General features: G+C 41.0%; 1 protein-coding gene across 3 annotated transcripts in view; it reads right to left on the bottom strand.

Annotated features, from left to right (window-relative positions):
* adcy7 (adenylate cyclase 7) overlaps window positions 1–14189 on the bottom strand; it is a 55546-nt gene that overhangs the window by 25003 nt on the left and 16354 nt on the right. For all 3 annotated transcript variants that reach the window (XM_069674475.1, XM_069674557.1, XM_069674627.1), the window contains exon 2: window positions 5717–6442. In XM_069674475.1, coding sequence (XP_069530576.1) covers window positions 5717–5881 — 165 coding nt within the window. In that variant the 5' untranslated portion in view covers window positions 5882–6442. The remainder of the gene's footprint in view (window positions 1–5716; window positions 6443–14189) is intronic.

Below are 14189 nucleotides of genomic sequence, written 5' to 3'. Positions count from 1 at the left end.
TTCTACGGTACAATCTTACAGAGGAGAACAAGAAGCTCCTGAGAGACACTGATATTCAGCCTGAGCAGTGAGCGCCATGTCCTGTTCGTTCCAGGCCACCATCTTCCTGATTGAGTTACCGTACGGTGAAAGGCAAGCATCTTACTGGAAGAGATTGTGCATTTGTGCGCATGCGTGTCAGGAAACATGTTTGCATGCATGTGTGTTTGTGTTCATGTTAATTCAGCATGAAAGCAAGCTGTATGTATGTGTGGCTCATGGGTAAGTGGGTGAGAGAGAGAGTGGGTGTCGGAGGGAGTCCACGAGAGAGAGGAAGGGGTTAAAAGAGCGCTCAAGAGTGAGACAGATGCACAAAGTCAGTGTTAATAGAGCTCTGCTCGGAGAAGGCCATCTCTGCATTGTATGGCGAGCTTTCTGGTTACCATGGCAGCATTGGGAAAGGCCAGATCTCAACTAAAGCACTTTCTACTCCTGATGTTGCTGTGAGACTTGACAAAAGATTTTTTTAGGCGGAAAAAGAACAATTATTCTTTATGAATAGGAGCTTAATACCATGTGAGCAGACACAGCTGTAATGTTAAACTTGTGGCACACCAAGGACTGAAAACAACACATCAAACCAGGCCAGGAGTATTTACATACTTCTTCTTTTCATTTCTGGGTAATCTTTCAGTATTGGAGTCTGCATACTTACAGAACACTATATTTACAGGGATAAACAGGAATATTTACTATGTGCTGTGTTCTGTATGCCAATTGATTCTTTACACTAAATGGCCCTGTTGTTCCTTCTGTAATGATTGTAAACAGTTAGTCAACAGAGGCAGGTACCACTGCCACAGTGCTTGAAAAAAGAAAGTGTTAAATGACAAAACAAAAGCCATGTAAGGACAAACTGGTGTCTTCACTCAACAACATCCTTGAACAGCACAAACACAAAGACACATTGAATTCAGGTTAAATATCATGAATCCAAACATCAGGCTGTTTAATATCGTCTCTCCATCTAGCCGAGCCTCACTCTGGTGCCTCAAGTGCTACATGGAACATCAGCTCAGCCGGTTTTCCTCTCACACAGCTCTTCATCCGATGTGGATTGGAGAGGAGTTATATAAGTTGACAGTGACTTTTTGACACTGGTAGCCACCCCCTGACAGGCACCCGGCCCCTCCTTTGCATTTAACAACTGCGTTACACAAGCTCCATCCCAGAATTTTCTCTAAACTCCTCTGTATCCCTGGAAACTGTGTGTGCAGGAAGACAGTGGAGGAGAAAGAGGACAGGAAGGAGTGAGTGATGGAATGACTGGGGATGGATGTGTATTTAGACATGAAAGATGAAGCTATTTGAAATCACTGTATGAGGGCGAGAGATTTTTATGTACAATGACAAGAGATAGGGAGTGTGCCAGCAGCAACACAATTGAAGGAAGAATAGGAGGGTTTTTTTAACAAGAGAAAGTAAAATAATCTCTGATGACAGAAGCTGCGAGTTCATTATATGAACCGCTGCCGCTCTGCCACCTGCCAACATGCCAAAATCAACAGCACGGCTCTGATCAGCCAAAGCCAGTGAGTACCTGCCTTTTCCTGTCACAGTCAGATGATTAAACTCTCTGCGCTTTGACAGCTACATTGTTTCTGCTATTCAGTGTTCAAACTAAGCTTTTAAAAGGTGGTTTTTACTTGGTGGTGTTACTAGTGCAGCAGGGTTGAATATTAAGCTGAGGTCCCCATGATAGCAGGCAGATCCTCTGTTGAAGTATTTTTGAGCTAAACTGAAGCGCTACCAGCTGCAGGGCTACTGTTCTGCAGCTCACCCTGACTTTGACCTCACTGCAGAGAAAGACAAGAAAAATATCCTGACATAAGAGTCACATTAGCATCAGTAAACATGATGCTCTTTAATAGCTGAATTTCTCCTTCTCGCCCTCTTCTTAACTCTAGGGAAAGGGCATTTAAATATGCATTCTCTATTTTCAAGCCTATTTCAGCTATGTCCTCCTTCACATGCAAAGTGTTACACAATCCCTCACTCATTCACGCTTCTGGGCAGCTGCACTGGTTGTGAAGGGGAGTTACTCTTAAATAAAGTGCTTTATCTAAGTAGTTGTTGGGGGAGATGAGAGAGTTTTAAATTTATCACATTTCCACAGCCTTCCTAGGGATTTCAAACCATCCTGTTGCATCCTGCTTCTTGAAACATTAGGCTAATGCTGCTGTTGTAATGCAACACATTAGTTCCAAGCGTCAACCTCCGGTGTTGAAAAATGTGGAAGTGCAAAAAACTGCAGTTCCTCGAGTGGCCACTTGAGGCTGGCTCCAGAAAACAAGAAATAACATTACAGCAGGTGGGAAAATGCCAATTTTTAGGTGGATCCTGCTGGCTGTCTGCTAGACGTCAACACAGACACACAGACGGTGAGTTTGACTTCACCTGTTTGTGTTGTTGGAGACTTTTGGGGATTTTTTAATTCAAAGTTTGGACAAATAATAAAGAATAATAAGTCGATAGGCCAAGCTAGCTGAGACATGGCTGAGCAGAAGAACAGACAGGAGTGGACATTGTAGAGGATTATAACAAGAAAGTTAGAAAAATCATCTACTGTTATAAGAGCGCTTTGAAGCAAATAGATGTAAATATTTTTAAATAAATACATTATTTTCAAAATTGTAACTTTTATAGCAATTGCTGAAAGTGAACACCATGAAAAAATAAAAAAACATTTCAGAAAGACTGATGGTAGAATCACCACGAGAGATGCACTGAGTTATAGAGGGTAGTTTGGCTAGCCTGGATCTGATGTTCTTAATCGATAAGTGAACATTATCGGAATAAAGAATTAGACCTAACCTTTATATTGGATAAAATTAGAAAAATGTACAAGTGAGACAATTTACACAATATAAGGTTTACACCACTGTAACAAAAATGGATCAGAAATAGATCTTTGTCAGGGCAGACACTTTGACATTTGTAATTAGAAATGTTTTATTTTCAATTGATCCTACAGTTTAATCTATTTCCTAGTTGAACATTTTAAAATCAAAGTGAAGTTCGAACATTGCAGCACTAGGAGTCTGTGACTCCCGGGTCTGAGACACAAGACAAAAAGAATTCTGGGAATTCTAAAAACGTAAATGCGTTGTGTTATTTCTGTTTTTAACTGTGTAAAGCACATTGAATTGCTCTTTGTATGAATTAGGGCTGGTGTTATATGGCCAAAATCCTCTATCAAGAGAAAGGATTTTTCATATCACTATAACGATATATATCACGATATGTAACGTTTTCTGGTAATTGAACAAATAATTAGTCTATATGAAATAACCACATGGTAAAGCCTATTTTTAATTAAATTGAATTAAATACTTGACAAATAAAAAGTACTGAGTTTCTGTTTTCACTTGGGCCGAGTCCTTTTCTGCAAATGAATGTCCATGTTAATAAACAGCTTCTCCCTCTATGGTTCCCTCCAGGTTCACTCCCACGTGCGAGGATTAGAACGTAAAGCGTTGTCAAAATGACGTGAAAATTGCCATAAAGCAGTTCAGCGATCACAATATAAGAAAATACATACGATAGACATTTTCATATATTTTAACGATACATATTGTCATATTGCCCAGCCCTAGTATGAATGGTGCTTTATAAATAAACTTGCCTTGCCTCAAGTCAGAAAAGGAAAAGCACAGGTGCATTGTTATTTACATGAGGCAGCTCAAGGCTCAAGGGCTCAAGGATTTTGTGCTTGACGGCCCACTAGAATGGCATACAGGGCCACATCCTCAAACAGAGCCATCATTAATCATATGTGTTTCACCTTAGTTGTTATGACAAGTCAAACTATCTGCTGTTTGACCAACTAATTAACTGATATTAGCTCAATGCAGACATATCGGTATGATGGCTGACATGTAACAAGAAATCACAATATAGAAAGTGCAAAACAAGAAAATGCAAAACTAGTCATTTAGAAACTATGTTTTCTAATCATCATTTGCCCACCAGAGAGTTGAATTTTTTAACTGTAAAATGTCCTTCTTGGTATGTATCTTAGCTACAATAAAGGAAAAAAATCATAGTGTCAGTCGGGCTGTAATGAATAATTCATTACAGTGAAAGATTAAATGGTGGCTGAAAATAATAATAGTTGATTCAAGGCTTCTTGAAAAGTGGGGGTTTTCTTATCTGGAGCATCTGAGCTGGCAATTATATAGATGATCTGACCATAATGGTGTCTTTAATTTGCTTATCTAACATGATTTCCTCTATTAGCTTCCAAACAAATACTAGACACCCTGAGAGAGGAGAACAGAGATTCACTGTTAAACCTAACGATGGTCTAAATCAGTGGACCCACCTCCTCCTCCTTAATGACTAATCACGACCTACATTTCTGAAATTTTTGAACCACTCAAACTTATTTAATGAAAAATGGTGCAGTTTAATACAGTAGTATTAGCAGTGCAGTAGCACAGTATAAACAGTATAATAATCAAGCAAAATGACCAACAGTGCGTAAGAGGAAGATATTTCCTCTACAAGTCATTCAATTAACAGCCTTTTTTCCAACAGAATGAACTCAAAGTGCATAATTAATGCAACTGCTGTACCGCTCATTGAGTTTCCAGAATGTAAATGTGACTGTAGCTGGGATTACCCAATCATTGGATACATGGAGTGTGAATAAACTACACCACTACTGTTCTTCAAAATAAAAGCGCAGCAGAGACTTTTTGCAACAACTATTTTTTTTTTCAAGCACACATCAGCTCCGCCACCCACTTCTGAAAACCACTGGTCTATATTGTAATTAGAAGTTCTTGTATGTATGTGAGCGGTAGTATGAATCTAGCCATAACGTTTACATAAACGTAAATTTTACACAGACAACACAACTTCAGCATTGATTTCATTCGAGCTGCTGATAGTCAGCACAACCTGAAGCCACTGTTGTGCCTTGTTTCACAGGTTGTTAACCATTGAACTGTGCATTACTGTCACCTTGTATTCAACTCATAATAAGGAGCATTGTGTTGACCTGCCAAGTTCCAACATGTAAGCACACCAGTGAAGAAGTATTGAATGTAAATTTACTGTAACCTGGTCAGTCAGCCTGGTGGAATATGTTTGTGCAGAATCCAGTATTGATCTTTATATATTGTGTATTACAGTTAAGTTTAAGAGAGCATTATCAAAAACAGTCAAAAGCTGCACCATCTCCTTGTGACATTCATCCCACCCTAGTACCGTGAATATTGTAAGGGCCAAAATATGAAAAGTCAGGCAAAGAGCATATCAGGGTAAGGAAAAGATGTCTCAGCTTAGCAAAGCGTGTGTTAGAAAAAAATCATACATGAAAAATCTAAACGAAGGAGTTGCTCCCTTTTGATTTTTAGTTAAAGAAAGGGGACGATTGAGAAATACTTTTGCAGGACTACTCCATGACTTTTCCAGCTAATCGTCAAAGATGCTGAATGTAAAAAGTGTAATTAGTAATTTTTAATGTCTCTTTGCAAAAAGTAACCATAATTCATGTGCAGAAGTTCACTGCTGTTCCTCAATGAATCACTTCTGTGTCTAAAGGGCTGCTGATGAGGTAATGTAACACAAATTTCAGATGCCTAAGTTTTATAGGGTTAAACATAGTTCAATAATCTCTGTAATTGATTTGAAATTTGCAAACATTTTATCACTGTGAATGTAGACTCACCAGTCCCAGTGCAAAGAAGATGATGAGGAGGATCCCACAGGACAGCATGGAGAGGCCCAGCAGGAGCACCAGTGGCTGATACTGGCTGATGCAGGAGAATTTGCGGTAAAGTGCCTCATTTTTCAGCTCCTGCTCGTTCAACAGGTACTTCCCTTTGGCCGGCATGGCTCGCACTTCTTACAGAAGCATATCAGGTGTTAATCCCCGAAGACGATTGTGTGTCTCCACAACTTTTGTGTGTGTGGGGTGGAGGGGTGCCAGAAGTTTCTTAGGAAGAACTCCACAGTTTAAGATCTGTTAGGGGCCCTTTACTAGCTCATGACGCACAAGTGAAACTTGTGTTTTTCCTTCGGCGTGGCATTTTGAATGTTGTAGCTCTCTCCACCAGTCGTCCTCTCTGTGTGTGTCTCTCTCGCTCTGATTCTCTTCCCTCCGCTAGTCCTTTTGTGTCGCCTATCCTCTGTCTGGTATTGGCAAGCAGACCCGCTTCATCCTTTGCCAGCTACTGTGTTGCTCCCTTCAGTGGATTTGAGTAATAAGCTCAGGGCTGGGAGACACAGAGGAGGAGGGGAGGGGACTTTAAGAAAGGGGAGGAGAGGGATAAGGAGGAAGAGCAGGAGGAAAACAGGAGTTGGAAAGAGCAAAAGCAAAGGTCATCTGTGATCCCACCAGGTTTCGGGACAGTCAGGGAGTGGTTAGCTCTGCAGTTCTGCTCCTTACAGGCACCTGGAATGATGGAAAAAGATACATATTTTACCAAAGGTTTGGTGGCATCCCTCCACAAAACAAGCACCCGTCAAGCTCAAAGCTTGAAATATATGAAATGATTTCAATAAAGTATTACAACATTTTAAAGGCATACACAACATAAGTGGCTATAACCCTGACAAGGCACGTAATCAGGCCCATTATGTGACTCACTCGGAATACTGTGAGTGAGACGTAAACATCCGGATCCAAGGATGAGCATGTGCTTATTCATACCTGAACATCTACAATTTCTACAAACCAGAAAGCCCTCTCTCTGTTTACCCCAGGGTCACAGCGGGTTTTTGGCCACAACTATCATAGAAAGGAGCCATAATGATGGGCCGCACTGCTAATGAGAGCAGTTGCTTTGGAGCTGTTTACCGAACAATACCACGTTGTGGAATGAACTTCCATACAGCCACAACAAACCACACAAGCTGAACCCACAAACAAGACAGATCCGCAGTCGAGGTAACGGTAAGAAAAAGAGACGACAGGCACTCAAACAAGACACTTGTGGGAATATATGCATCCTTATCTGTACACATCTATGCCTGTGTACTGGAAGACGGCGGCCTTCAATTGATTGTCCTGATTCTTATTGTGTAACTGGAAATTAACAGACAATAGTCAAACAACCATCCTGTTGAAGCTTGAATCCCTTCATTTTGACCTTTGTGAGTAGAAACTAAGAGTAAATATGAAACAAAAACTGCAATATGAGCAACGTATCATCTCTCTGCTGCGTGAGGGACCATGTTGTATTTACACGGCTGAGTCTGAAGGAAGATGCTCTGTAAAAACACACGCTGTGGATATCTCTTCAAACAATAAGAGCCCTTTGGCCGAGCTGTGAGGACCTGATAATCACAATCTATTGGAGGGCAGTGGAGGTAAGAGCTGCAATGCGGTTATAAATTACACTGCAAATCCTCTGTCAATGCTGCAATTGTACATTATATTGCTCAAAAACAATAAAGGTGAGAATTTGCATGTACCTGTCCCTTTTTAAAAAAAGAGCTCCTTGTATTAATTTAAAAGAGAGGAGGAAACATTATATCCGCTTGTGGCTCAATAGAAATAATGTGAACTTCACACTGCTGTCAATAGAAACCTCATTTCCTCTAGTTGCTAATATCGTTGTGTGCAGTGTGTGTGAGTCATTGCCTCGTGTTTGCCCCTCACATAGCAACTGCACGGATGCTATGTGCCATAAAAACTGAAAAGTGGAGCAGAAAAAGGAGAGGACACACACAAACACACACATACACCTGTTGCATTGTGTACAAGTGAAGAGTCAGCTTCAATGCTTCCATCATGTAGTAATTAAACGTATCACCACAGTGAGCAGTGTTATGACTAACCCGAACATTTACAACCACTTTAAACTTTCCCTTTCACTACTTGAGCTGGACAGAGCAGCATCCAGCCGGCTCTCCCCTGCGTCAGATAACACACCAGCAGCAGTCTGTGGGCAGTAAAAGCAGTGAGGGAGAGCAGGGAGGTAAAACAAAGCGCATAGCGCTGGTGGGGGATAGTGTCCTCCTCTCACATCAATAAGAAGCAGCTGCAGCCCGTAAGAAGAAAGCCCTGAGTGGATGCTCATGGCTGTTTACACAAGGAGATAATTTACTCCACATACCAACTACATGCCAAGTCTAGATCTTACACCTGGGAGCATGATTATACAGCGCTGATGATCTTAAGCACGTTACGATAATGTCATCATAAATGGTAGACAAACGTAGCAATGAATATGTCAGCCCGATATGTTTTTCATGATCGCCTGCATGGGGGTAAAAGTACTCTTTAATAGTTCAGGACATTAACCAAGGCAATGGCAACACTTTAAGGCAAATCAAAGCAATTGTTGAGTTCAAGACAAGGACGAATCTAATTTAGCACATTTAGGGACAGGCAAGGTTACGCACATGAAGCACTTAAAACTGAGACAGTCCACACAGTAGGTGTCTGAGTAGGAACAATGGAGCTGTTTTCTTACCTAAAGTACACCTATCCTCAGATCCACAGTTATATCCATTGTTAGAGGAAACTTTTTGAGGACGTAAAACGCAGTAAAAAAGGAGCTATCAGCTGTTTCTTTCATACTGATGTCTCTCATGTAGATGTTTTTCCAGCCCGGATTCTTATTGTGTCTCAGAAACACTCTGGCACACGGATCAACCAGTGAGTGACAAGACTGAACACGACCAGGGAGCAAGCTCAAGTGCAGTCATGGACTAGAGCCAATATGCCTCTGAGCTACCTGGCTCCATTTTTCCTTGATGATTGTATACAACAAGGTAATTGCAATGTTTAGTCGAGATCAATCAGGGACATCAGAATTGAAAGGGTTTGTCTGGTCTTTTGACAGTTACCATAGCAAAGAAGCAGCACCATCAGACCTGTGGCTGTGGTTGAACTGGGAGAAACAGGGAGACAGAGATGTATGCTTCAATAGAGCCGAGTCTCTCAACAAGTGCTGATGAATAGCTGAAACTGTGCTGCATCGACTGCCAGCTCTTCTACTATGAAAGCTCGGCAATTGAGGGAATCACACAGCAGCCTTGTAAACTGGCTTCACTGAATCCTGGCACAGCAGCAAAACAAAACCAACCAACGTCACTGCGAGCCTGCTGCTGAGACGCAGGAACATACAGGCTCTCGTGTCAAAGAAAAGAGGAGGTGAAGTGTAACCGAGACTGGGAACTCTCTCACAGTGTGTGTGTGTGTGTGCACATTTTGTTGACAGCTTCAGAAAGCATCAACGTGACTATGCTAGGCGTAAAGCCATGCTGGGGGAATTTTCTGAAAATAAACTGGGGGAGACTGATACATCTGGAGTCTTTTTTTAATCATGTGTTATATCAAGCCATCACTTGTGTGGTTTTGACGTGCAAACTGCAACTATCTGGTTGTCAAGTACCGGTTATCTTGATGAAGCCCTCAAATAGGGTTATTTTTACTCACAGAATGAGTCCATATGAACGCTACCATCTTGAGATATTCATGATTAATCAGAATCAGACTTTTTTCTGAAATCTGAATGTTTTTGAAATGGCAGAGGCCTTGTGAGTTTATTTTTCGGTGGATGATAAATACTTTTATGCATCCAGAATCTAATCTACATGGGACCTTATTATAATGCTTTTTACATCGTACTGATCCGGGGTCAATCTTGTGCATATTCAAAAGCATGCACAAGCAACCTATTCAACAGCAAAGTGACAAGTTTGGCCTCCTAGGGAAACAAAGCAGGAGGGGGTATCTGCTGGGCTGCCTAAAAAACGCCAGACCATGCCAGATGCCTCGCAGGAAGCAAAGCAAATGGAGAAGATCTGTCACGCAGCTAGATACAAGCCAGTCCCTCAGTATTTCAATGGTGACACAATTTGTGTTGTTTTGGCTCGCTATAAGATTTTAGGAGATTTAATTTCAAGGAAACACAACGTTCCTTATTTTAGACGATGTAATTTACTAAATTTTCTGTTTGAACACTGCACAAGAATGGTCTTTCATGCCAAGCAAACACCTCATAGGTAACAAAACAATCTAATTTAAGGATCTGGTCAGATCTTCACCAAACCTACGCCCAATTCAAAGCCTTTTTAGTGAGAGCAAACAGGCAGGTCTCTTCCCTAAGCAAATCACTCTGCTTTTATGGCTGTCTTTGTGTTGAAATTCAATACGCTTGGACAAAAAGGGACAAAGAGTGACCGCCGTAAAAGAAAACAGCAAAGCACATTTCTCAGCCCAGGGTGAAAGGCGATGGGGGTAAAGGTCAGCTCAACCAGAGGAAGCAGGCTCGCACACATCAGCTGTAGAGCTGGCTTGCTTCCATCAACCATTCAAGTAAAAATACCTAACCTTAAGGTCCTAATTTCTCTGATAACTAACATGCGCAAAGTGAACGAGAATTGAGCTCCTCATATGAGACAGGTAAATCACTGGTTGTCAGTGCTGGCATACTCTATTCTGCAATGTACTTTGATGGCTACACTATGCAAAACAATACTACAATACTTAAGCTTACCAATGTAGCTCATTTCAGGTTCAGCTCTCTGTGTGGACTAGCCCGCTCTCCTCCGCCTAGACATTTTGGAAGAACAGGGCACCTTAAAAGTCTGACTTTCTACATTAAAAGAGTCATTAGCACTAATTGGAACTTAAGAGACTTTACATCAGGTCATTGAAAACTGCCATCTCTGATTAAATGTTATCTGCCAGATGGAGGATGTGAACATAACAGATGTGTCCAAAGAGTTGAATAGGTTACGATGTTATAGTAGGCAACACTTTTTTGGGTTAGTGCTCTTTTGAAGTGTCATTCTCAAACAGATCATTTTTGTATTTTTGTTAACATTAGAATTTTGTCTCATTGATTTACTGGTCATATTGAGGGGAGCTGTTTTTGTAAAGAGTCTATGGAAGAAAAAAAAATCTTATATCTAATCTAATACTCTTATTCTGAAAAGATGCTGGCTGCTTTAGAAAATGATGATGAGCTCATCCCAACTTTATACTTTACTGGTTAGATATAGCTCAGTTTTACTAGACTCATTAAAGTTTGTAATTAATTATCTTCCAGGGAAATAACATGGCCATTTGCTGTTTTAACTGGAGCCGATGATTCAAGCCGAAGTAAACGACTGGGAAATTTTCAAGTGTCCTGACTTTCACTTCTGGCATACAATAGAGCAAATCTTCATACTTGTGTCATGATATAATCAGTGGCATAACAAGACTAAATTACCCAGTGTTACTCAGCATACGTGTACACAGGGTGAATTCTATCCAGTCAGAATTGGGTTGGGAGGTAGGCTACCTACGTAATCCTGCGGGACTTTGCTCATGCACAGAGACTTTCCATAAACAGATGACTTATGTATGTACAGCAATGCACGGGGCTGATTAGATTAGGCCCTCTGTCCTTTCCCATCTCCCCTCCTCTCCTCCCAGTACTGTCTACTGGTATTGAATTAGCCCCATTTGCCAGAAGGAGCTGCTGAAACCTAATGCTATTAACAGGATGCTATCTCAGCTCTGATTTAAGCTTCAAATGCCATTGCTTTTAATAAATACAGGAAGTGCAAGCAAGAGTACCACATGTTTAGAGGCTGGCCAGTGCTCAAGTGAACTTCCACAAACTGGAGCCGCGTCGCACTGCCACAACTGAAACTATCAAGGTTTATGGTTGACATGAAAAAGTCTAAAGAGGGAGTTATTGATTTAAAGATGGGTATAATTTAGATTTAAACATTTAATTTGGCAAATCTAATTTCCAAAAAGCATACATTGAATTAGTCTACGCTGCTTCCTGGAGAAATGCTGTTTGAGTTTCTAAACACCTGCAATTGTCACAAAGGAAATGTTCTTTCAGCATACTAAGGCAAAATGGGGACAAGATTCAAAAGACATGTGTCTTAGTCAATGAAAACAGTTATGGTTTAAAGACAATGACCAATATTGGTAGCAGGAAGACACTCAGACCAAAAAACACAGATTTCCTCAATGAGCATTTTTAAGGCAGAAATCATGAGTAAAAGGTTTACTGTCACAACTGTTATGTTTAAGAGCATCTGAAAACGAATTATAGACGCTGTGGGAATTATTGTTCTTTAAGAAATATTTGTAAAGCTTTTCTATCCAGCTTAGTTCCTAGGTATCTTTGTTTGTGCTACAACATTAAGAGCATAAAACACAAATATAATGGACTCAGACTAATACATACTGACTGATGAGCTTCATGGCATGTATGTTTTCCCCCAAGTAATACATAATCTGGAAACAAACTTAAGAAAAAGACAATGTGGAAAGAATCTGCTACAGCGACCAAGACCATTGTTTCCAGCTGGAGCAGCCAGCCACATCCACATTTCAGGTTTCATAACTGGACACACTCCATCCTGCGTCTGTGGAGCAGTAGGGCCCCTGTGCATGCCCAGCCCCCTTCCACCACCACCAATAAGAAAACCATAATTACCCCTTAGTACGCCAGCCAGTTTACTACCGGCTCTGCCATTCAAAGAGAAACCTCAAACATCTGCAACCAGCACAGCAGAGAGCTGTTTACATAGCGAAACAAAACCAAACGTGGACATCATGCAGAGCTGCTCAGCAGACACGGGTGGCAGCTTCACATCAGCCTGATGATGGTAATTTTCCTGGATACCATAAAGCCCTGGCTGCTGACAGGGCCATCTGGAGCATGTTTTCTACAATCAACTGTCATAACTAGTGTTGTTTTCACTGTGTTCATGATTCGTACTGTACATGCACTCATATAACTGCACTGTTTGACCTTCAATGCCAAACAGTCTTTTGTTACAAGCATGGAATTCCTATTTACACCACAAGCTAATATGTGTAACAACAACTGCAGTGTATACAATGTAGGTTTACAAGCTACAATGTGTATGAGAGGCCCTTTGATGCTGAAGAAGCAAGGATTAACGATTCCCCACATACAATCACCAGGCATTAGAGGGAAACATATTCTGCGATGGTCGTCCTCATTAAACACGTTCCCTGTTATCTTTCGGAAGAACCAACAATGGAGGCCACACCACGACAGGGCAAAGCTGCAAGGGCTTAGCTAAAGGAAAATCCCTGTAGTGCTGTAATCTCTCGACCTGCAGACCAATTCTTCTTCTTGTGTTTGTGTGTGGGACGCTCAATATCACTGCCACACCCACATCTGTCAGCTGTGATGTCTGACCTGCATCCTGTAGCACGGCCAGTGCAGGATTTAACCCCTGGATGGAAACAGAAATGTCTCCAGTGATTAGTTCCCAATGTGGCTGATTTACTCAAAATAAACATGTAGAGAAAGTTGATTATGTATTCAATACAATGCTTTCAAGTCCACTGGAACTTTGCCTTTTCTGACTTTGAAGGTCTCCATTGTGTGTGGATATCCTTTGTCTCTGAATATATTCAGATTGTCAATATTGGCTCATAGATGTTTGTACAGCAGGGTGAGGTCTTGTTCCACATTAAAAGCAAATTAAGGTTAATGGCTCCTTGACAGCAGTGATTTACAAACCACGCTGACAACGGAATTACATAATATCTATTATGCAATATCACAAGAAAATGTGTGGGCTACCAACAATCTTGCAGATGTGTCTGTGCGTGTGTGTGTGTAGTGTATAGCTTTTAATTTTTTTCACTAGGCGGACTCCAGTATACAATGACTATGTCTTCCATCTAGCAACCATTTAATCAAACTAAATGTGCCATGTGTAAATGAAATGATATTACTTTTCTACAGATTGTGTAAACTCAGAATCTAACCTGATATAACCAGGACTCATATTAAAAGCACCAAAGCAACTGCACATTTTCCATTATTTATTTAGCATTCTTAAGGTTGGTCTCATAGATAGTTTGGGGTGTTTGCTGTATGATGAAATCCCTGCAATAAATCAGTGTTTTTAAAGCTTGTTCTTTGTTAAGCAAATTAATTTACTGCACATTCCTACAGTTTTCAACAGGGTAGGCTCTTCATGGATAACATTGACGAAGGAATCATCTTTAGCATAATGTTTGGCCAAAAACACAAGCCCTTTTTACATTGCTGTTCCACCACAGCGCCATAGCAAAGATCCGCCGTCCCGCACCCTTTGCCATTCTACATTGGATCAAGCGACACCGGCGTAAAGCCGCCCCCCGTGTGTTTTTACACAGCACTCCGGCGTTGTGGAAGCAAAAGTTACAACCT

The sequence above is a fragment of the Semicossyphus pulcher genome, unplaced genomic scaffold, assembly GCF_022749685.1.
Source record: "Semicossyphus pulcher isolate SPU_LCO1_2020_fin unplaced genomic scaffold, fSemPul1.0.p SCAF_1, whole genome shotgun sequence".
NCBI classification, from domain to species: Eukaryota; Metazoa; Chordata; class Actinopteri; order Labriformes; family Labridae; genus Semicossyphus; species Semicossyphus pulcher.
This window is presented reverse-complemented; position numbering and strand designations above follow the sequence as displayed.